The 25,240-nt window shown below is 40.4% G+C and overlaps 1 protein-coding gene across 1 annotated transcript in view; it reads right to left on the bottom strand.

The window, feature by feature from the left end:
• SLC30A8 (solute carrier family 30 member 8) overlaps window positions 1-25,240 on the bottom strand; it is a 46,570-nt gene that overhangs the window by 5,421 nt on the left and 15,909 nt on the right. The window contains exons 3-6 of the mRNA XM_030304158.2: window positions 11,886-12,032; window positions 9,408-9,561; window positions 5,210-5,360; window positions 2,651-2,756 (exon numbers count right to left, since the gene is read on the bottom strand). Of these exons, the coding sequence (XP_030160018.1) occupies window positions 2,651-2,756; window positions 5,210-5,360; window positions 9,408-9,561; window positions 11,886-12,032 (558 nt within the window). The remainder of the gene's footprint in view (window positions 1-2,650; window positions 2,757-5,209; window positions 5,361-9,407; window positions 9,562-11,885; window positions 12,033-25,240) is intronic.

Raw genomic sequence — 25,240 nt, forward strand, 5'->3', positions numbered from 1 at the left:
TGAAATAGCAAAGCCACTTCTAGGAGTTATGCCACAGACATACAAGCACTATATATATATATACATATATATATATATATATATATATATATGCACACATGGTAATTACACCATAATTTGTAATATCATCAATAAGCAAGTACATGCATACAGTGTAATACTTTGTATCATGAAAAGGAATAGGGTGTATCTCTATATATGCTCATATGGAAAGACCTCCAAGTAAAGAAAGCAAGGTGCAGAGCAAAATTATGTATCAATGCAAAATTCTGTTTGTATAAAAAAAGACGTGTGTGTGTGTGTGTGTGTGTGTGTGTGTGTGTGTGTGTGTGAATGCACAGATATGTTGGGATGACTTATCAGTAGGTATTACCTCTGAAGAATGGGACTGAAAATTCAAAGGTAAAAAAATGGAAAGACTTTTTATAATTTTATTCCTTTCTATATTTTTATAAAACTTTATTAAGTACAAGTATTATTGTATGCTAACGTAATTTGAAAACCCAGTTTAAAAAATGGGGTGCCTGGGTGGCTCAGTTGGTTAAGGTCTGACTTCGGCTCAGGTCATGATCTCACGGTTCATGGGTTCCAGCCCTGGGTGGGGCTCTGTGCTGACAGCTCAGAGCCTGGAGCCTGTTTCGGATTCTGTGTCTCCCTCTCTCTCTGCCCCTCCCCCGTTCATGCTTTGTCTCTCTCTGTCTCAAAAATAAATAAACATTAAAAAAAAAAAAAAAAAGCTTCTTCCAGGTAGGAGTTACCTGCCAGCTTCAATAATTAGCTACATTTTCCTGGGGCACATGGATGGCTCAGTCAGTTAAGCGACTCTTGATTTCGGCTCAGGTCACGATCACACAATTCGTGTGTTGGAGCACTGCACTCAGAGCTCCTGAGGTCTGAGCCAGCTTCAGATCCTCTGTCTTCTGCTCTCTACCCCTCCCCCACTCGCTCTCACACTCTCTTTCAAAAATAAATGTTTATGAAGGTTGTTTTAAGTTAGCTACGTTTTCCTTAAATAAGAAGAGATAATCACCTGAGAAGAGCTATGACAGGGATGGAAAATACTCATCTCCGATGGATACCCATTTGCCTTTTATCCACCTGTAAGTCAGCAAAGTTCCCTAATAGGAACAACAGCTGCAGCTCAGCGCTTGGCCCTCAGGAAAGGAAATGGATGCATCTGTGACTTGACAAACCAAATATTGTCACCTTCAGAAAGAGGACGTTCATTTGTTAGTGACGCTTGACTCCATCTTGTGATTCACCGTTGTCAGCATCATCATCCTCCAACGTTTATAGTGCCCAAAGGAACAAAACTCTTAAACGTGTACTCAACAGTGAACACTAAGGAAATGTGGGCTTTTGTGAAGGCACGTGCACTCTGAAACTCTGTCTGCCTTATGTCAAAATGTGCTGGACAAAAAAGAAAAGTTCAAGCCAATGTCTGGATATTCTTGATCATCCAACTGCTTGATATGATGCAAACCTCTAATTCTGATGGACTTTTCTAGGTTCCATTCTTGTGCCTTTTGTGTAGTAATCCTTCAGTAGTGTGAAAAGGTCATTCTAGTGGTTCTCGAAGTGTGGTCCCTGGACGAGCAGCATCAGCGTCTTGTTAGAAATTCAAATTCCTAGAGTGCTGTTGCATAGGGGCACTTGTACCCCAATGTTTATAGCAGCACTTTCAACAATAGCCAAATGATGGGAAGAGACTAAATGTCCATCAACTGATGAATGGATAAAGAAGATGTGGTTTATATACACAATGGAATACTACTTGGCAATGAGGAAGAATGAAATCTGGCCATTTGTAGCAACGTGGATGGAACCAAAGAGTGTTATGCTAAGTGAAATAAGCCAGGCAGAGAAAGACAGATACCATGTTTTCACTCATATGTGGATCCTGAGAAACTTAACAGAAGACCAGGGGTGGGGGAAACGGGAGAAAAAAAAGTTACAGAGAGGGAAGGTGACAAACCATAAGAGACTCTTAAATACTAAGAACAAACTGAGGGTTGATGGGGGTGGGGGGGGAGGGGAAAGTGGGCACTGAGGAGGGCACCTGTTGGGATGAGCACTGGGTGTTGATGGAAACCAATTTGACAATAAATTTCATTAAAAAAAAAAAAAAGAAAAAGAAATTCAAATTCCCAGCTGCTGCCCCAGACCCACCAGTTCAGGAACTATCAGGATGGGCCCAGAAATCTGTGTTTTAACAGACCCCAAGTGATTCTGATGCCTTGAAGTTTGAGTGCTGGCCTGGTCTAACAAGGGTTTTAGACAAGCCCTTAATAGTAGCTATAATGCTGCCTAAGAGATAGCTTATTCAATTTTTCTTAGGCCTTTTCCATATATCTAGGGAGAAATTTATATTTTCACAATATCTCCCTCAGTGCCTGTCCTTATTATTTGTACATATCGTTTTTATCGTATGCCATATCATTTAATAGTTGCTGGAGGAAAAAAGAGAAGGCAATTCTTTTTGTTCCCATATGAAGAAAAATCATAATATTTGTTTTCACAAAAAATCCTTAAACATTTAGCTTTTCCTTATAATGCAAATTAACAGTGGATTTGCCTTGATGCCATTCCCTTCTGTGATTATAGGGAAGAGAAACACCGATCCTGGAAATAATAATAAAATCACTCCTACCTTCCATGAGTAAGATGGAGAAGTCCTTTAAGACAGTGATGGTGCTGGCCAAAACCAGGATGGAAAAGACGAATGTGCAGATTGGGTCAGCCATTTTATAGTCTGGCTAGAAAATATAGGGACTTAGGTTAACTGAATTCAGGCCTTCCATGCAGAAATTCTGATTTATAATAAAATGAGTAAACCTCCCTGCTTCTTTTTCTCTCTATCACCCTTTCACCTCCCTGAAACTTGACATCCAACTCAGAGGCAAGATTTCCTGAAGATTCAATCCTTCATTTAAGCTTTAAACTATCAGTGGCTGAAGAAATTTAAAAATTAAATTTAAGACATAAAGGAGAGGGGCCTTGAGTGTTCTTTCTGAAGGCCTGATTTGACTTTTCTGTTAATAGAAGCACAGAGTATGTGATGAAAATATGCACAAATTTATATAATAGTCAATGGCTTTTCAGCCTTCCTTATGATGAGAAGAAAGGGTATCACCTGCCCAGAGGTTGCACATGACCAAGGCCCAGCTGGAGCTTGGTCATGGCAGACTGGGGTTGTTTCCTTTCTTTCCCTACTCAGGATGGCACATGTTCGAGACAGGCATCTTTTTTTTTTTTAATTTACATCCAAGTAGTTAGCATATAGTGCAACAATGATTTCAGGAGTAGATTCCCCATACCCATTTAGCCCATCCCCCCTCCCACAACCCCCTCCAACAACTCTCTGTTGTTCTCCATATTTAAGAGTCTCTTATGTTTTGTCACTATCCTTGTTTTTATATTATTTTTGCTTCCCTTCCCTTATGTTCATCTTTTTTGTATCTTAAAATCCTCCTATGAGTGAAGTCATATGATGTTTGTCTTTCTCTGACTGACTAATTTTGCTTAGCATAATATCCTCTAGTTCCATCCATGTAGTTGCAAATGGCAAGATTTCATTCTTTTTGATTTCCACATAATACTCCATTGTATATATATACCACATCTTCTTTATCTATTCATCCATCGATGGACATTTGGGCTCTTTCCATACTTTGGCTATTGTCGATAGTGCTGCTATAAACATTGGGGTGCATGTGCCCCTTCAAAACAGCATATCTGTATCCCTTGGATAAATACCTAATAGTGCAATTGCTGGACCATAGGGTAGTTCTATTTTTAATTTTTTGAGGAACCTCCATACTGTTTTCTAAAGTGGCTGCACCAGTTTGCATTCCCACCAGCAGTTCAAATAGATCCTCTTTCTCCTCATCCTTGGCAACATCTGTTGTTGCCTGAGTTGTTCATGTTAGCCATTCTGACAGGTATGAGGTGGTATCTCATTGTGGTTTTGATTTGCATTGCCCTGATGATGAGTGATGTTGAGCATTTTTTCATGTGTCGGTTGACCATTTGGATGTCTTCTTTGGAGAAATGTTTGAGACAGGCATCTTTGATTAAGTCCTAAGAGTGTGAGCTGAGGCCTCATTCTTGCCCTGTCTCACCACTGGAGCCATTAGCTCCAGAAGAGATACGTGTCCTTCTGCCCTTGATGAAGTTTTGTCCCACAGAAAAGTCCATGCCTCATTACCTCTGAGAAACTCTCAAACTCCACTACCCAGGACAAGTGTGAATGATTTTGCCTTAAACTTAAAGCTTTCAGTGAATATTTGCTCAATTGAATTCAGATACGTCTTTATAATTTTTATTTATGTGTTTTCATTTTTTAGTAAAAATAATAAAGAGTCCTTGATAACTGGACAATCAAGGTGCAAACAACAGAGCTCAATGCTCTTCTTTTCCATTTCCCCCACCTACACCCCAACCCACTTCTGTTAGTTCTTGGTACAAGAAACACAGATCTATAGTAAATGTTTGTTTAGGGTCAGAGTTTCATCCAAGATCCATCTCAACTTTTCATTAACACCCTGATTTGTCGGGGGCAGGGGGAGAATTATCTTTCCCCCACTGGGGGGTGATATTGGTGGGACAGTCAATCAGGTGCTCTTCCTCCCCAGCCAAGCAGCAGGTACAAGACCCAAGCTAGGTCTGGTGGGCTCTCTTTCCCAGAGAAAGAGAATCTCCAGCAGAATGCCAAGAAATGGAAAAAAATTGGTTGACTCGCAGTCATTTCTGCACTGGTACCTGGGACAGAATTTGCATAGTTTCTGAAATCTAAGATACCTAATGTTGTCCTTATTTCTACCTTGATTTCTATCCAAGAGTACATCCAATACATTTCAACTAATAAATATATTTTTGCTTAAGTAAGCTAGACATCCTTTCTATTGCTTACAACCCAAGAATCCTAAGGTATTCATGGTTCCATTGCTGTTCGTCTTAACTCCATGACAAAAGGAACTACTTTCTTGGAAGACTGGCAGCCCTACATTTGGAGACATAGTACTTAGGAATCTGGAAAGTCTAAGGTTTCAGGCTTTGAATATGTGTTGTTTGTTTAAACCTTGCAAAGTAGTTGGTATAGGTAAATAGAGGCTGGCCACCCTCATTTAGGTTAATACTGGCAGGTCAGCTTCTGCAGTACCTAATCTATAAACTTACTATGACAGTGAGTAAACTCAAACATACTCACCTTAAAGTAGATAATAAGTGCACTGGTTAACACACTGATGCTCTGAAATAGATCTCCAAGGGCATGCACAAAGGCTGCTCTGACACTAGCATTGGCTTGCACTTCCTTGTGATTGTGTCCAGCATGTCTCTGGTGCAGAATCACACTTAGTCTGAAAGAGAAAAGGATGTTCTTGGCACACATGAGATTAGCCATTGAAAACCTATGCAGCATAATGAAGCAGTTGACAAGCGCATGTGTTATCCAAGATGGAAGATAGTTGAAATATTAATGCTGTAAAATGTACTATTTTCGACTAATTTTGAAAACAAATGTATCATACAAGTTTTAAATTTTTACACAAGGACAGACAACAAAGGTTCACCTGTTTTCTCTTCCATATTAGCTATTAACAAGAGACTAAAATATATTAATGTATCACATATATGTGTGTAAATATATATTAATGTATATATATGCAAATGTATATATAAATGTATATATATATAAACACATGTGTGTATACAGTCCTAAGAGTATGAGCTGTGGCCTCATTCTCTCTCTATAGATAACATATTACAAAATTTAACATCTCCTACCCAAGTCAAAGAGATAAGTGTTAGGCATATAAATTATGTACCTGATTTTATTTTGGAACAAAAGTTTTAAAAAAATATTATTTAGTACTATACATCCCAGTCTATTTGCTGGTAAAGTGTCTGTTAAACCCAAGGTCATTATCCACAAAGTAGAATGACTGCTATCCAGCAATATTTGATCATTACATAATGCACAGTTTTTTTTTTCAACGTTTATTTATTTTGGGGACAGAGAGAGACAGAGCATGAACGGGGGAGGGGCAGAGAGAGAGGGAGACACAGAATCGGAAACAGGCTCTAGGCTCCGAGCCATCAGCCCAGAGCCTGACGCGGGGCTCGAACTCCCGGACCGCGAGATCGTGACCTGGCTGAAGTCGGACGCTTAACCGACTGCGCCACCCAGGCGCCCCTTTAATACACAGTTTTTAGATGGTCAGTGTTTGGACAGAAATTCACCCTTAATTAATAATTACCATTTATGAATCCTCAGACAGCTTAATATGGCTGGCAGTTAACATACTCTCTTTCTAGATCTATCCATGTGTGCTCATCACCTTGTCATTCATTCTTTTACTCATTTCATTAAAAAAAAAAAAAACAACTTAGGGACTCTTGTGTGCCAGCCACTGTTAAATGCTTGGGGTATAAAGGTGAATGAAACAGACGTGAACCTTCCCCGGTGTGGCTTTAAGTATGATGGAGATAGCATAGATTTTAAAAAGACACCCATAAGTGGAAAATTCTCATTTTAATAAGTCTAGTAAGAACAGGTACTATAGATAATATAACAGGGAAGTCTGATTTAGTTAAACAAAGTAATTGAGTTGGATTTGAAAGATTATGTTAGATTTAAATTACAGGCTGGAGAGGAGGGAATATTTCAGGCAGAGAAAACTTAGCATGCAACAGTCTTAAGGCTCTGTCAGTAATCTTTATCCTAGAATCCCTTTGCAACTTTTGTTAGAACTTTCTGTCCTGATTTGGAGTCTGCAAGGGTTTGATTTATTCCCAAATTATGGTTCTGATATTTCTGTATTCAGACAACACAGCATCTAGCAGCACTTGAAACTATAATCCCAGTTCTAGGAGAAACATTATAGTCACTCAATATCTTTTTCTATAAATAACTACCTACTTGCACAGGGAAGTCACCACTTTTCAATTTCCTTATCTTTCTAAGTAGGAAAAGCACCTGCAATGTTAAGATCAAAGTTCAAAAGCAGTTGCTGTAGGAAGAAAATTTGGATGGCATCTATTTAGAAAGGCAAACTCGATTATCAAGGTTCTAGATTTATGGGGAAGTTAGCTAGCTGTATCCTTCATATTCATGTAGCATCGACACAACCTATGTGACATATGCCTCTTGGGAAATTATTAATATTTTCATTGTCCCTGCTGTCTTGGGGACATATTGTTCTCTTTATGCAAAGATGATGTTATTGACCCCAGTCAGCAACACATGTGCTCTGCCTTATTTGTCTCCTTGTGCTGATAGATTTGCATTGAACTCTACACACTTTTTCTCCCAGTGCCAATATGAAACACATTTTCAAGTTAGCTGGATGGAAATAGGGATCTACTCAGTAATAGCAGTCAAATACCACTCTTCTAATTGGTTAGCTTAGATATTTCGAGCAACAGTTTGCACACTAAGAGGTGAGGAACTGACGCAGGCAAAAGGTATGGGTATTAGAGTGACCTGAGGAGCGTTTTCAAAATGTACACATTCGGATTTTCCTCTCATACCAGAGATTCCATTGTGCCTTCCTTAAAAGACACTGTTTAAAATGTGATTCTTCTTCACTTTCGGGTATAAGCCTACCTCACAGCATGTATCATGTTGCATCACAAGATAGATAGATGATACACAGATAGTGTATATGAGTCTCTTTTTGCTGCTATAACAAATTATTACAAAGCTTCTGTGGCTTAGAACAATATAAATATATTGTCTTATGGTTCTAAAATGGGTATGCAGGACTACATTCCTTCTGGAGATTCTAGGAGAGAATTCATTATCTTACCTTTTCCAGCTTCTAGAGATCACTTAGTTTCCTTAGCTCCAGGATCCTTTCTCTGTCCTCAAAGCCAGCAATACAGCATCTTCCCTTTACTCTGACCTCAAGTGTCCCTCTCACAGGGATCTTTCTGGTTACATTTGGCCTGTCTAGATAACCTAGGATAATCTCCCCATCTCAAGATCCATCCTGAACTTAATCACATTTGCAAAGTTCCTTTACCATGTAAGTTAACATACTCAGAAGTTCCAAGGATTAGAATATGGAAATCTTTGAGGAAATCTTTGAGCCATTATTTTGTTGACCACAGATAATTGATAGGTAGGGTAGGTAGGTAGGTAGGTAGATGATGCAGTTTTAAGTTGGGTTGCCCAGAATCAGGCTATCAGATTGGAAGGAGTAAATCAACCAAAAAGGACCAAAGGCCTGGCCTTAACAGCACCCACCCCGCACCCTTGTCATGAACAATCAAGTAGCTTACTTGGGTAAGAGCAGACCAATACAGAAATGATCACATGTCCAGTAACATCACATGTCTCATAAGAATGAATTAAGACTGCTTGGATAAGAGAATGGACCAAAAGGTGGAAACTAAAGACAGCGACTAGCTAATAGAGCTTAAGAAGGAGTTTTCAGGCAGTCTTACAATGATACAAAGATAAGATAGACTGCTTTTGAGAGGAACAAATTCTCTGTTACTAGTTCTGTTAAAATATATGACACTAATGACTATTTATTTTATGGGGATGTTGCAAAAGAGAATTCAAAAATAGAAAGGGGACTGGAGTAAACAAAATCTAAGATCCCTTCCAACCCAGCACTCTGGGAACCCATAATGTGATCATGTAACAAAAACCAAATCGGATGCGGTACCTGGGCGGCTCAGTCAGTTAAGTGTCCAACTTCGGCTCAGGTCATGATCTCTCACGGTTTGTGGGTTTGAGCCCCAGATCGGGCTCTGGGGTGACACTTCAGAGCCTGGAGCCTGCTTCAGATTCTGTGTCTCCCTCTCTCTCTGCCCCTCCCCCACTCAGTTCTGTCTCTCTCTCTCTCTCTCTCTCTCTCTCTCTCTCTCTCTCAAAAATAAATAAAACATTTCTGGGGCGCCTGGGTGGCTCAGTCGGTTGAGCTGCCGACTTCGGCTCAGGTCACGATCTCGCGGTCCGTGGGTTCGAGCCCCACGTCGGGCTCTGTGCTGACAGCTCAGAGCCTGTAGCCTGTTTCGGATTCTGTGTCTCCCTCTCTCTGACCCTCCCCCGTTCATGCTCTGTCTCTCTCTGTCTCAAAAATAAATAAATGTTAAAAAAAAATTTTTTTTAAATAAATAAAACATTTTTTAAAAAATTTTTTAAATAAATAGGAGTAAGTCATTTCCCATATGGAACTATCAATACGTATGAGAGTGCAGACTGGCTAGGAGCTCAATCCTGGGCCTCTTGGGTCTAGATTCAGATCCCGGCCTTTGCACTACCTCATTGGCAGTTTATTCAATTCACCATTTCCACAAATGGAAAAATCAAGCAAAAACGAACATCAAGAAAAACCCCACTGTCTGTGTCCACACAGGGTTAAAAACAAGCTTTTATGGGCGGGGTGACTTACATAATATTGGCTGCCACCGCACAGCCTGAAATGATGATCATCACCGTCGCCTGGATCTGGTAATCAGGGTACAGCAGGCGCTCACATGCCAGGTACACCAACACAGCCGTCACCACCCAGACGCACAGGATGGACAGCAGGGCACCAAGGATCTCTAGGGATTCGAGCACACAGACACCCATACACAAATAATTTTTGGATCACCTTGATCTCCCAAGAGTCATAAGACATTGATGTTCCTTGCTTACCCCAACCTGTCCCCCTGAGAAAAGAGGCTCTAAACTAACTAGTTCCAAATGTGTGGATGGATTTTAGCACTAAGATGATTCACTTTAGTGTTGCATTCATTAAACACCAGCATCTGAGTTCATTATGCTCCATATTAGTAAGTAATTTCTAGCAAATTTTTAAAGCATATTAATTGCTATCTGCCATTGCTATTTTCCTCGGGGATTTTAATTTAAACAGGTGCTAAAATGATTGAAACTTATTAGGAGATGAAATAATGAGAGGCAAAGAGTAAAATGTATTTAGAAACTCTTAATTTCACCATAAAACATTTACAATTTGCCAGTAGCGGTACCTTGTGTGGAATAAAATAGTAACAAGGGAGGACTTCGGAGGGTACTTGATGAAAATGAGTTTCATTTGCCAACCCAACATATTATAAACACGGAGGCAAGCTCAGAGGTATATCAACACTCTAACTGCATTTTAAGAGCAACCATATCGAAAAGAAGTATCAGAGAAGAGACATGTATATTAATATTTAAAGATAAGATAGTGTTCAGTCTGCAGGCTGAGTAAAGCACATTTGCTCACTGTGGAGTTCCTTAACACCTCTCCCTGATCTTTAACTCAACCTTGTAGGCAGGTACTAAAAGCCTTCCAGGGCACAGAAGTATTCTGAGAGTCCATTGCCGGGGACTTTCCCTACTTTTGATCTTTCCCCTGTCAAAGCAGAACAATGTAAAGTATTGTTTCCCAGTGTGGGGCTATTGTATCCCAGACTTCAATCATTTACATGCAAGCTGTCCACATGACACCTGTCTTATTAGCCACTTAACACTTTTTTTTTAAATAAATTCACTTTTTATACTTAGCTTCTTCCTAAACAAAGTCATCCATGAAATTACCTATTTGACAAGCTAGTTCATTTTCACCTGTGTGTCTAAGCAGTACTGCCTAAAACAGTAACCATCATCACATGTGGCTGTATCCATTTAAATTAAAAAATTAAAAATCCAGTTCTTCCAGGTGCCTGGGCAGCTCAGTCAGTTAAATGTCTGACTCTTGATTTCAGCTCAGGTCACGATCTCGTGCTCGTGAGATTGAGCTCCACGTCAGGGTCTCTGCACTGAACATGGAGGCTGCTTAAAATTCTCTCTCTCCCCCTCCACCCCTCCCCTGCTCACATGCAGGTATGTGCTCTCTCTAAAATATAATATAATAAAATAAAATAGAATAAAATAAAATAATCCAGTTCTTCAGTAACAGTAGCCACATTTAAAGTGCTCTATGGCCACATCATACTCTGTATCATAGAACATTTGTCTTAAAGCAGAGAGTGCTATTGAACAGCCCTGATTTTCTACAGCGTCAATGCTCATGAGCTTCCATCACCAAGATGAGAAAGTACAAGCAGTATTCTAAATTCTGGGTTGTGCCTGTGTTTATAAAACATCCCATGTTTACCAAAGAGCTTTGACCAATAGTACCAGAAAGGGGAGAGTACGTGTAAAAATGCGTACAAATGACAGGCGCTCAGCCAAAAATGCAGGTTTCCCAAGTGTAGCACTGTTCAGGGACTGAAAAGCATCTTCAGGTCACATTGTCACAAATTCTTTTTATTGATGTTTATTGTCTCATCTCTCCCTCTCCCCCCACTGCCGGATGTTAAGGGAAAGGTGATCCAAAACACTTGCTATGATAAATTGTTTCGTGTGAAACGAGAACTTCCTACCATTCTAAACTTGAAAAACCACAGCCCACAATTGTCAGTGTGTATGTTGTGGTCTGTATCTAGAGGCACCAGTGAAGGCTGGCCTCCGTGTCAGCATGTTGGCCACCCTTGCTCCGCCCTAAATTCTCCTTCACGTTCTATTCTCGACTTACCTGTGAGAAGTTCTTCAATCTCTCTAGCTCTCTTGGGCTCTCTGTGCCTGACTTTGCAAAATGGTAGATGCTTTATCCCATCCTCCCTCCCAGATGCAGAGTAACTTGATGAATGTTACCCTTGGGCCAGGGCGGTTGCAGAAGTGATACCTGTGTTCCTGTTATTCCACTGAAATAGAGGTAGTGCAATTAATCTGGCTTGTTGCCAAAGCGCCCTTGAGAACACACATCCTTTTTATCCTGAACATCAGACGTGCCTCTAAGGGATTTCTGAACAAGGCTTTGCTTTGTCTCTTCTGTCTTTATCCTTGGTTTGACCTTGCAGCACTACCTTGACATTAATGCTCAGTGGGTGAACTATACCTGCCCGGTGCCATCCAAACGTCAGCTGCTTCGAAGGGGGCTTTGATGACAACCACAAGGAGAAGAGACTGAGCAGGAAACTGGTCAGGTCAATTAAGAGGTGGGCAGCATCTGTGACGACAGCAAGACTCCCAGCAATGTGCCCACCTGGGGGATACAGAACATTACATGGGATTAAGGGCCCCAGAATGCAACTAGATTCACATGCATATCAACCGTAGTTGGTGAAATATGCCACAGACTCACAAAACTTGATCAGAGAAAGGGTCTTAATGTTGATTTAATCCACCTCTTCTTCCCAATTTTATAAGAAACAGATACCCAGAGAGTGGATAGGATTTGAACAAATAGAAATGAAGTTCAAGGTTGCAGCCATTCCAGGGAGATCAAAGGTACAGAGATTGGAAAGTGTGGGTCACATCACATTTAGAGAACATCACAGTTGGACTGGGACATAAGAGTTCAAAAATACAAAAGGATGAGGCTGGAGACGTGAGGGCTGGATTTGAAGAGTCTTACACTTAAGGCTGAGGACTTGGACTTTTGCCTGTAACCCAGGAGTCACAGCCCACAGCTGTGTTTGTATTTGACTTGCAATTTTACCACAGTTTTTTTTACCACTTCCTTCTGCCCTACTAATTTATATTATTCACCTTATTTCAAGATCCCTATTATGAATAGTAGGGAGCAGTAAAGAAAAGGGCAGGCACCTTCCACTGGGGCCCCTGAGTGTAACAACAATCCAATAAAGCACAGGAAGAGAACCCAAGCCATGGTGGTCCCACCTTGCTTTTCTGTCTGTTTGGTTTGCCTTCTCTACTGCCTTTGAGTTCTCCTTAGAGAAAAGACCTCCAGCCTCCAACTACAAGTCAGAAGAAATTCTTGTCTCTTCCTTCCCAAACAAGGCTCATTCTCTGAAAGCAGCCTTTATTGCTCTCACTAGAGCTTCCCCCAAAACAGAGCTGTTGCTGACTGACTGTCTTCCAGCAGCTGTTTATTGCCTGTGTACGACGAGGCAATGGAGCCTATCCGTCAGTGGCCCCTCCATCATCAAACCCACCTTGTCTCAACTAATGATTTTGAAAAGTTATAGATATGGCTCATAATTGCAATAATCCCCACAGACCACTGGCTCTAGCTGTAGTTAATCACTGGTTTGTCAAAGTTTAATGGTCTGAAGCAAAGTAGTCTTCAAGCTTGTTACTGAGCTGTCAGTGCAAAAAATCAGAATGATTCATTAGCCAAAAGGCAACATTTTGCTAACAAATCAGCTTTTCTTCCAATTACCCTCTAATGTTGCTCTATCTGCCAAACTTGGGTCTGATAATAAAGCCGTGTTAATAATGCATTATTTCTTACACAGAGAATGACTACATATAGATAAATAGTTGGCCGCAATCTCAACAACGAATGGTGGTGATGATTCCATGTGCTGGGCTCAAATTGTAGCCTAAGTCAAGGAAATGAAGTCCTATAGGGGTCCTTCAACAGGCTCAGCTGAATGAGGAGGCAACTGAGAGAGAAAAAGGGCTTACTTTGGAAGAAACATACTTAGATGGAGGCCTGGGAAGTGAGAACTCTTTTGCAACCATCCTTGCTTATATATAAGAATAGTCCAGAAAACTGTGAGCCATCGAGATGAATTCTATGGATAAAACTGTTTGCAAGAGGTAGTTTCTGACTGAACTTGTGTTTGCTTCTGAAAGCATGGGGTATTACCAACAATTAACACAGTCATCCAGCCAGTATTTACTGAGCCCTTGCTGTGCATGGTACAGGGATGGGGTAAACCAAGGTAATCAAAGTTAAATCACAGTCCCTCCCTTCAGTGATCTCACTGTTAACATTCTCTGTATTGAAGACATGTACAATGGGCCAGAGGATCAGAAAGCTGCCCTCCTTGGCAGCATTGAGGAGCTTTTCAGAGGACAGAAGGGTAAGAATGTGCCAGAAGGGAAGGGTTTTTCAGGAAGAGGTAAGAACAGGAGCAAAAACAGAAAAAAAGAAAATGGCACTTTTGTGGAATAGCAAGAGGTGAGGAATGTTGGAGGAAAAACCAGAAATGAGAGTTGAAAAGTGGGTTGGGGGACCCTCTTATAGGAAATTATGTCCTGCTAAAGAATTTGAATGCTATTCTATGGATAAGGATATGGAATATGGGAATCTAATGTGATATTGAGGCATAAGGTTGTGACATGCTCAGATTTGTATTTAAGAGAGACATCTTTGCCAGCAGTGTGGAGGCTGACCTAGAGGGAGAAGGAACTGGAGGTTAAGACACAACAGTGATAGCCAAGAAAATGCCATGAAGTCATGAAGTAAGACAGGAGCACTCATTTATGGATATGGCAAGATGTAGAAAGCAATGCACTGGTAACAAGATAGAAGAGGCACTAAGGACTACCTTCTAGAAACATATTCTTATTAGCGCCTGTGGGGTGTCAGGACAGGAGGTCATCAGGGGAGCCACTGGGCCTGGGTCTCATATTCACCTCAGCTCCAGAAGGTGTGCATTACGTACACATAACATTTTGTGTGGCGAACAGAGACATACTGATGGGATCGAAAGAAGTAAATGTCTCTCTGACAACATCAGGCTGTGTCCTATTACTGGACAACTACTGTATGCTATTAATTCATGTTTCTAAAATCCTTTAACTATCTTATGAATAGCAGTATTATACTATATAACGTGGCATATCAAAAACACATGGAGTTATTATTTAACAAGTAATTAAAACACACCACAGTTTACATAGGTGTGTTTTGACACTTCTTAAATTTTTAATACCAAGAACCTCAAAAAATATAAGTAGCCTAAGGCTCTGAGACACCCTGACTATAGTATGAAGCCAGCGCCCTTATCAGTAAAGCTCGTGGGTATCAAACCCCCCAGCCATAGCTTTCTCTAAGAGAATTTTTGTACACCGAGCTACTTACTGTCTTCCCCAGCCAGCCCCCAGCTGTTTTCCAATCTAGCAACGTCGTGCATTCTCCATCACTCTTTGCACTCTAAACAGTCCTGCATCGGGGCATCTCTCTCTGACCATTCCCAATTGCTGCCAGTAATAGCCATACTTGAGCTGATTTCTGTGAGGTCTCAGTGTCTGTACATCTGCCTTTTCAAATAGGGATACATGCGTACATGTGCATGTTAGGGCCTTTCCATGACTAGTAATTTTCACAAGTAGTCAGAAAGAGTCCCAATTCAACAGGCTCAAAGGCCCATTAGGAGTGGACATGCTGATGCCTATGGCCTTCCTTAATTCCTTCCTCCAATCTGCTCCATGGCCAGTTCTCTCTCTAAACACAGCCCTATGACCTGGTTCTCCCCTGTTCTAAATGCCAGCTTATTCCACAAGGCCTATAGAATTAATCCGGATTCCCCAGCCAGGCTTCACCCTCTTTCTTGAACCCCCAACTACCAGTCTAGTTTTATTCTCCATTCACTGTGTTTTATCTTACATCGCTGACTTAGATAGATTCTTAGATAGGTTTCATGGTAAATCATAAATGCCTAACTCAAACTAGCTTCAACAACAATAACCAAATGATAATTTATTGGGTCAAATAACTGAGAACAAATCAGGGTGGGATTGGATCTAGTGCAGGCTAATCCTAAAGTTCAAATAATGTTTGAGGGACTCTGCTCTGTCACTAACTATTGTTATTTATTGTCCTACTGAAGATAGACTACTTTACCCTTAGCAAGAAAGGTTGGCCTCTGGAAGCTCCAGGTTTATAGCATTACAGCATAGTATTTGCAGAGGATAGAGAGAGTCCTCCATCTATCCTCCCTATAAAAAGACCCAGAGATGGAATAATCCAGCTTGGAACCTCATACCCAGCCTTGCCTGTGAGCATGAGGTTTTTGGTCCAGGAGGACCAGAAATGGAATTAGCACAGTGAGTAGGAAGAAGCTTCCTGAATAGGCAATATTTACCACTACAGTGGCATCAAGAATCACTTGAGTTGCTTTCTTTTTTTTTCTTTTAATTGTTTTAAATGTTTATTAATTTTTGAGAGAGAGTGTGTGTGCAAGCGAGCAGTGGAGGGGCAGAGAGAGAGAGAGAGAGAGGGAGAGACAGACAGAGAATCTGAAGCAAGCTCCTTTCTGGCAGCACAAAGCACAATGTGGGGTTCAAACCCAAGAACCCTGAGATCATGACCTGAGCCACAGTTGGATGCTCAACTGACTGAGCCACCCAGGTGCCCCTCAGTTGAATTACTTTCTAAGAATACAGATTTCCTGTCCTTTTGAGACCTACCCACTTAAACTCTTTCCAGGCAAGGCTGATATTTACTACCTCCTGGACCACAGCAATAGTCAGGGACCACTCTCTGCAAGGCCTTTTTTTTACCTCTCTCTTTTAGCCACCCCTCAATTCCTACACAAACTTCAAGTCCTGTCTCAAATCCTATATCCTGAATGTGGACATCCTAGATTCCCAAAAGTAACCTGAGAATAACAGTTGCATTCTCTGACCTGATTGAGAATGGCTTTAGGGAGGAGATGAGGTCTGGTTGGGGTCTTGAATGATGAGCAGGGTTTTGATGATTGTGGGGCATGAGGAGAGGCCTTTTCCATTCAGATAAAAAGACATAAGCAAAAGCTACAGAGACTTTAAGGTGCCACGATTATTTTGCATAGGATGAATAAACAGCTGAAACAGAAGAGTCATGTAGTGAAGCAGTAAAGGATTAATAGTCAGTTTGGCAGCCACATGGTGGAATGACTTGAAAGTCAAAGTAAGAATTTTTCATTTTGTCCAGGGTGCTAGAGCTTTCGAACATACCGATCTCTTTTCACATGGGGCAGCCAAGTGGGACCTAGCACAGAGGAAGCCTCTGAAGCAGCCTCTTCCTGCTACAACACCCTTGTGGGTGTACCCCAGTCATCAGTAAAATTTCCTGTGCTTGCCAGGATGAGGAGAAGGGTGTGAAGCACTGAATTAGGCAAGAAGGAGCCACTAAAGAATTTTGGAGACAGAATTAACATGATGAGAGCAATGTTTTAGGAAAATCAACCTAAAATCAATGCAGCTCAAACTCCAAATGATTCTGTGAGTATCCATTTAATTCCTTTACTGACAACATCCAGATTAGAACTCATAGATGAATTAATTATTAAGAATGAGAGGGAAGAGGGAGATTGATTTGTTCACTCCAAGTGAATAATTTTTCTTCCCTCCTCTCCTAGAAATATGTCATTTTAAAGCAGAATGCCAGGGCATAGGAAAGGTATGAGGAGAAAAGTGAGTTTTATGAATGGGAGACCATCTCATTTCAGACTGTTGATTAGACATACTGGGAAGAAGATGCCATCTGTTTTCACCATCTACCTGGATTCAGGGGAAAGCAGAGGAAGAAAGTAATGGAGAAAACGAGCCAGTTTATCTAACTGAATTGTGTTTGCATGGGGTGGTGTCAATACTTTATCTGGAAAGCTATGAATTTCCAGAACATCACCTTTTAAAATCACACTTTTAAAAGTTTATTTATTTTGAAATAGAGAGAGAGAGAGAGCACCTATGCAATCTGGGGAGGGCACAGAGAGAGGGAAAGAGAGAATCGCAAGCAGGCTCTGCACTGTCAACACAGAGCCCGACGTGGGGCTAAATCCCACAACTCTGGGATCATGACCCAGGCCGAAATCAAGAGTCTCACTCAACCGACTGAGCCACCTAGGTGCCCCTCCAATCACATTTTGAATGGATTCTGTTTTTTAGATTTTCCATTTTGTCCATCTCTTACATGAGCAACAGAGTATTGTCCATGATCTTATGAATTTGAATAATTAAAAAAGAATACACATCTGGCATGAGTGTCAGTGGCTTTTCCAAGTGAATTTTCTAATTGGAACTACTAAAAGTAAATTCTTTGCAACCTCACCAAGCTATTAAGTTGGTTCCTTCAAAAGACTTATTGTGGGTCTAGAAATTGTGTGGTGTCCATTAATTTTATAATCTTTGACTAGAAAATTATTTGCCAACCCTGGATTTGTCTTGGACTGGATGAGTTGAAGTTCTTTTCCAGTTTTCAAAAGTATAAAAGTCTGAAAAAGGGGTGCCTTAGTGGCTCAGTGGGGTAAGCATGCAACTCTTGATTTCAGCTCAGGTCATGGTCTCATGGTTCATGAGTTCAAGCTCTGAGTGGTGCACTGTGCTGACAGCATGGAGCCTGCTTGGGATTCTCTCTCTCCCTTTCTCTCTGCCCCTACCCACTCATGCGCTCGCTCTCTCTCTCTCTCTCTCTCTCTCTCAAAATAAATAAATGAAAAAAAACAAAACAAAAAAGTCAGAGAAAAAAAAGTGGTGCCTGGGTGGCTCAGTTGGTCCGACTTCAGCTCAGGTCATAATCTCATGGTTCCTGAGTCCAAGCCCCATGTCGGCTCTCCTTTGTCAACACAGAGCCCACATTAGATCCTCTGTTCTGTTGTCTTTCTGCTCCTCTCTGACCTGTGCATGTTCTCTCTCTCTCTCTCTCCCTGAAAAATAAATAAACACTTAAAAAATAAATAAAAGTCTGAATACGAGTACACAAGCCATTAGACTCCATAGGTTTAAGAAACCAACTAATTCTGGGGGGAGAGAGAGATGGTGGTGATGTAGGAGGACGCTGGGCTCACCGCGTCCTGCTGATCACTTAGATTCCACCCACATCTGCCTGAATAACCCAGAAAACTGCCAGAAGACTAGCAGAATGGACTCTGTGGAGCCAAGCGTAGACAAGAGGCCCATGGAAGAGGGTAAGAAGGGCGGAGAGGTGGTGTGCGCTACACGGACTGGCTGGAGGGTGCTGGGGCGGTGGAGGGGCAGCCCGCCTGGCAAGGCAGAGCACACGAGTCTGGCTTGCAAAAGCTGAGGGGCCGGACAGAGTGTGTTCTGACAGCCAGTGGGACTTAACATCTGGAATGTTACAAGTCAACAGCTCTGCTCTCGGAGAGCGGGGAGGGTGAGAGGATGAGCCCTGGGAGACAGAACTGAGCTCAAAGGGGAACAAAGGCACTGGCAAGTGCCATCTCCCTCTTCCATCCCCCAGCCAAAATTCCAAAGGGAACCAGTTCCCGTCACCGAACTTGCTTGCACCCCGCAAACGCCCAACACTGCTTCTGTGGATCCATCCCTCAGACAGGCCTGCCTCCCTCCTGGTGCTGCAGGGCCACTCCCCCAGAGGACCACCAACAGCAAAGTGAGCTAAGCCTACCCCTCCTGCCCCTGTGCACCTTGCGGATCCACCCCGGCTAATACGCCCTTGGCCAGATCCCATTGAAGCAGCACCACAAGCCTGGCAGTGGGCAAGTAGCCCAGACAGGGGCCACACCACTCCACAGTGAGTCCTGCCCCTGGGAGATGGGAAGATAAGGTACACACCAGTCTGACTGTGGCCCCAGTGGTGGGCTGGGGGCAGACATTGAGTCTGACTGCATCCCCACCCACCAACACAAGTTACTCTGGACAGCACAGGGGAAGCTCCCTGCAGTTTGGAGCTACTGCAGGGACTACCCAAAATGACAAAACGGAAGAATTCTCAAAAGAAACTCCAGGAAGTAGTGACAGCTAATGAATTGATCAAAAATGATACAAGCAATATAACAGAACAAGAATTTAGAATAATAGTCAAAAAATTAATTGCTGGGAATCAAAAAAGCATAGAGGACAGCAGAGAATCTATTGCTACAGAGATCAAGGGACTAAGAAATAGTCATGAGGTATAGCTAAAAAATGCTATAAATGAGGTGCTAAATAAAATGGTGGAGGCAAAGGAAAGAATAGGTGAATTAGAGGATAAAATTATGAAAAAGAGGAAGCTGAGAAAAAGAGAGATAAAAACTATCCAGGAGTATGAGGGGGGAATTAGAGAACTAAGTGATGCAATCAAACAGAGAGCAAGAGAAAGGGGCTGAAGGTATACTTGAACAAATCATGGCTGAGAACTTCCCTGATCTGGGGAAGGAAAAAGGCATTGAAATCCAAGAGGCACAGAGAACTCCCTTCAGACGTAACTTGAATTGATTTTCTGCACCACATATCATAGTGAAACTGGAAAAATACAAGGATAAAGAGGGAATTCTGAAAGCAGCTAGGGATAAACAGGCCCTGACTTAACAAAGGTAGACACATAAGGGTAGTAGCAGACCTATCTACTGAAACTTGGCAGGCCAGAAAGGAATGGCAGGACATCTTCAATGTGATGAACAGAAAAAATATGCAGCCAAGAATCCTTTATCCAGCAAGTCTGTCATTCAGAATAGAAGGAGAGATAAATGTTTTCCCAAACAAACAAAAACTGAAGGAATTCATCACCACTAAACCAGCCCTACAAGAGATCCTAAGGGGGACTCTGTGAGTGAAATGTTGCAAGGACCATAAAGTACCAGAGATACCACTACAAGCATGAAACCTGCAGATATCACAATGACTCTAAACCCATATCTTTCTATAATAGCACTGAACATAAATGGACTAAATGCTCCAACCAAAAGACATATTGTATCAGAATGGATAAAAAAACAAGACCCATCTATTTGCTGTCTACAAGAGACTGATTTTAGACCTGAGGACACCTTCAGATTGAAAGTGAGGGGATGGAGAACTATCTATCATACTACTGGAAGTCAAGAGAAAGCTGAAGTAGCCATACTTCTATCAGAGAAACTAGACTTTAAAGTAAAGGCTGTAACAAGAGATGAAGAAGGGCATTATATAATAATTATAGGGTCTATCCATCAGGAAGAGCTAGCAATTATAAATGTCTATGCACTGAATACAGGAGCCCCAAATATTTAAAACAATGAATTACAAACATAAGCAACCTTATTGATAAGAATGTGGTAATTGCAGGGGACTTTAATACTCCACCTACAACAATGGATAGATCATCTAGACACACAGTCAATAAAGAAACAAGGGCCCTGAATGATACATTGGATCAGATGGACTTGGCAGATCTATTTAGAACTCTGCATCCCAAAGCAACAGAATATACTTTCTTCTCGAGTGCACATGGAACATTCTCCAAGATAGATCACATACTGGGTCACAAAACAGCCCTTCATAAGTATACAAGAATTGAGATCATACCATGCACACTTTCAGACCACAATGCTATGAAGCTTGAAATCAACCACAGGAAAACATCTGGAAAACCTCCAAAAGCATGGAGGTTAAAGAACACCCTAGTAAAGAATGAATGGGTCAACCGGGCAATTAGAGAAGAAATTTAAAAATATGTGGAAACAAACGAAAATGAGAATACAACAATCCAAAAGCTTTGGGATGCAGCGAAGGCAGTCCTGAGAGGAAAATCCATTGCAATCCAGGCCTATCTCAAGAAACAAGAAAAATCCCAAATACAAAATCTAACAGCACACCTAAAGGAAATAGAAGCAGAACAGCAAAGGCAGCCTAAACCCAGCAGAAGAAGAGAAATAATAAAGATCAGAGCAGAAATAAACAATATAGAATCTAAAAAAAACTATAGAGCAGATCAATGAAACCAAGAGTTGGTTTTTTGAAAACATAAATAAAATTGATAAACCTCTAGCCAGGCTTCTCAAAAAGAAAAGGGAGATGACCGAAATAGATAAAATCATGAATGAAAATGGAATTATTACAACCAATCCCTCAGAAATACAAGCAATTATCAGGGAATACTATGAAAAATTATATGACAACAAACTGGACAACCTGGAAGAAATGGACAAATTCCTAAGCACTCACACACTTCCAAAACTCAAACAGGAAGAAATAGAAAATTTCAACAGACCCATAACCAGCGATGAAATTGAATCAGTTATCAAAAATCTCCCAACAAATAAGATTCCAGGCCCAGATGACTTCTCTGGGGAATTCTACCAGGCATTTAAAGCAGAGATAATACCTATCCTTCTCAAGCTGTTCCAAAAAATAGAAAGGGAAGGAAAACTTCCAGACTCATTCTATGAAGCCAGCATTACTTTGATTCCTAAACCAGACAGAGACCCAGCAAAAAAAGAGAACTACAGGACAATATCCCTGATGAATATGGATGCAAAAATTCTCAATAAGATACTAGCAAATCGAATTCAACAGCATATGAAAAGAATTATTCACCATGATCAAGTGGGATTCATTCCTGGGATGCAGGGCTGGTTCAACATTCACAAAGCAATCTGTGTGATACATCACATTAATAAAAGAAAAGATAAGAACCATATGATCCTGTCAGTCAATGCAGAAAAAGGATTTGACAAAATTCAGCATCCCTTCTTAATAACAACCCTCAAGAAAGTCGGGGTAGAAGGAACATACTTAAACATCATAAAAGGCATTTATGAAAAGCCCACAGCTAGTATCATCCTCGATGGGGAAAAGCTGAGAGCTTTTTCCCTGAGATCAGGAACACGACAGGGATGTCCACTCTCACCGCTGTTGTTTGGCATAGTGTTGGAAGTTCTAGCATCAGCAGTCAGACAACAGAAGGAAATCAAAGGCATCAAAATTGGCAAAGATGAAGTCAAGCTTTCATTTTTTGTAGACAACATAATATTATACATGGAAAACCTGATAGACTCCACCAAAAGTCTGCTAGAACTGATGCATGAATTCAGCAAAGTCGCAGGATACAAAATCAATGTGCAGAAATCAGTTGCATTCTTATACACTAATAATGAAGCAACAGAAAGACAAATAAAGAAACTGATCCCATTCACAATTGCACCAAGAAGCATAAAATACCTAGGAATAAACCTAACCAAAGATGTCAAAGATCTGTATGCTGAAAACTATAGAAAGCTTATGAAGGAAATTGAAGAAGATACAAAGAAATGGAAAAACATTCCATGCTCATGGATTGGAAAAATACATATGGTTCAAATGTCAACACTACCCAAAGCTATCTACACATTCAATGCAATCCCAATCAAAATTGCACTAGCATTCTTCTCGAAGCTAGAACAAGCAATCCTAAAATTTGTATGGAACCACAAAAGACTTCCAATAGCCAAAGTAATATTGAAGAAGAAGACCAAAGTGGGAAGCATCACAATCCCAGACTTTATCTTCTACTACAAAGCTGTCATCATCAAGACAGCATGGTATTGGCACAAAAACAGACACATAGACCAATGGAATAGAATAGAAACCCCAGAACTAGACCCACAAAAGTATGGCCAACTAATCTTTGACAAAGCAGGAAAGAACATCCAATGGAAAAAAGACAGCCTCTTTAACAAATGGTGCTGGGAGAACTGGACAGCAACATGCAGAAGGATGAAACCAGACCACTTTCTTGCACAATTCACAAAAATAAACTCAAAATGGTTGAAGGACCTGAATGTGAGATAGGAAACCATCAAAACCTTAGAGGAGAAAGCAGGAAAAAACCTCTCTGACCTCAGCCACAGCAATTTCTTACTTGACACATCTCCAAAGGCAAGGGAATAAAAGCAAAAAATGAACTATTGGGACCTCATGAAGATAAAAAGCTTATACACTGCAAAGAAAATAATCAACAAAACTAAAAGGCAACTGACATAATGGGAAAAGATATTTGCAAATGACATATTGGATAAAGGGGTAGTATCCAAAATCTATAAACAACTCACCAAACTCCACACCCAAAAAACGAGTAATCCAGTGAAGAAATGGGCAGAAGGCATGAATAGACACTTTTCCAAAGAAGACATCCAGATGGCCAACAGGCACATGAAAAGATGCTCAACATCACTCCTAATCAGGGAAATACAAATCAAAACCACACTCAGATATCACCTCATGCCAGTCAGAGTGGCTAAAATGAACAAAACAGGAGACTATAGGTGTTGGAGAGGATGTGGAGAAATGGGAACCCTCCTGCACTGTTGGTGGGAATGCAAACTGTTGCAGCCACTCTGGAAAACAGTGTGGAGGTTCCTCAAAAAATTAAAAATAGATATACCCTATGACCCAGGAATAGCACTGCTAGGAATTTACCCCAGGGATACAGGAGTGCTGGTGCATAGGGGCACTTGTACCCCAATGTTTATAGCAGCACTTTCAACAAAAGCCAAATTATGGAAAGAGCCTAAATGTCCATCAACTGATGAATGGATAAAGAAGTTGTGGTTTATATATACACTGGAATACTACTTGACAATGAGAAAGAATGAAATATGGCCTTTTGTAGCAATGTGGATGGAACTTGAGAGTGTTGTGCTAAGTGAATTAAGTCATACAGAGAAAGACAGATACCATATGTTTTCACTCTTATGTGGTTCCTAAGAAACTTAACAGAAGACCATGGGGGAAGGGACAGGGAAAAAAAAAGTTAGAGAGGCAGAGAGGCAAACCATAAGTGACTTTTAAAGACTGAAAATAAACTGAGGTTTGATGGGGGGTGGGAGGGAGGGGAGGGTGGGTGATGGGCATTGAGGAGGGCACCTGTTGGGATGAGCACTGGGTGTTGTATGGGAACCAATTTGACAATAAATTTCATATAAAAAAATATAAATGCAAAAAGCAGAAAAAAAGAAACCAATTAATTCTGATTGCTATCTATGATAGTGCAAAAGACAAAAAACAAACACAAATGAGAATAACAAACAAACAAAAAAAGTTAGCAAGTTCTGTTTTCTTCCAGTCTCAAATAATTACTAATTTGGTCCGCCTTTTGTATAATAGCAAATGAAGGCAAAAAATTAGTAACATTATAACGGTAATAGTGGTAATAGGGTAGTCATAGCTTATGATACTATATGCCAGGTAGTTTCTGGTATTCCTTTTACATTAAAAAATAAAATAAAATAAACTCAAAAATAATATATAAATTCAAATAATTTAAAATAAATAAATATTAAGTCAAATAAATAATAAAGTCAAAACTTAGACTAAGTGCATAGCTAAACATAATTTTATTATTAATAAAAATATGGGATAAAAATAATCAGAGAAGGATATAACTCAAGATATTAAAACATGCAATAAGACTACAACCTTGAAGAAAGATGGAGGAAGTAACATATTTTTAAAGGCAAAATTATGAATTAAAAATAAAAGAAAAATTTAGATAATAATATATTCGATAAATAGATATATCAATAAATTAGACATCTACCAAGTTAAATCAAGGAAAAGAAAATATTTAAACAGTATTAAAATGAGAAAGTAGAATAAGTTAGAGAGTTTTAGTATTAAATTGTCATGTTCCATTGTATGATAATAAGTTGGAAAATTTCATTGAGATGGCTGACTTTGGAAAACACAAATGACCCAAACTTACTCATGAAGTAGAAATTTTGAGTACATCAATAAATGAGGAAGAAGCAAACAAACATATGTTAAAAATTATTTCCAAGAAAGTCTCCAAAGCTAGACAACTTACCAGGTTGTTCTTAA

Source organism: Lynx canadensis, chromosome F2 (assembly GCF_007474595.2).
Source record: "Lynx canadensis isolate LIC74 chromosome F2, mLynCan4.pri.v2, whole genome shotgun sequence".
Classification (NCBI taxonomy): domain Eukaryota; kingdom Metazoa; phylum Chordata; class Mammalia; order Carnivora; family Felidae; genus Lynx; species Lynx canadensis.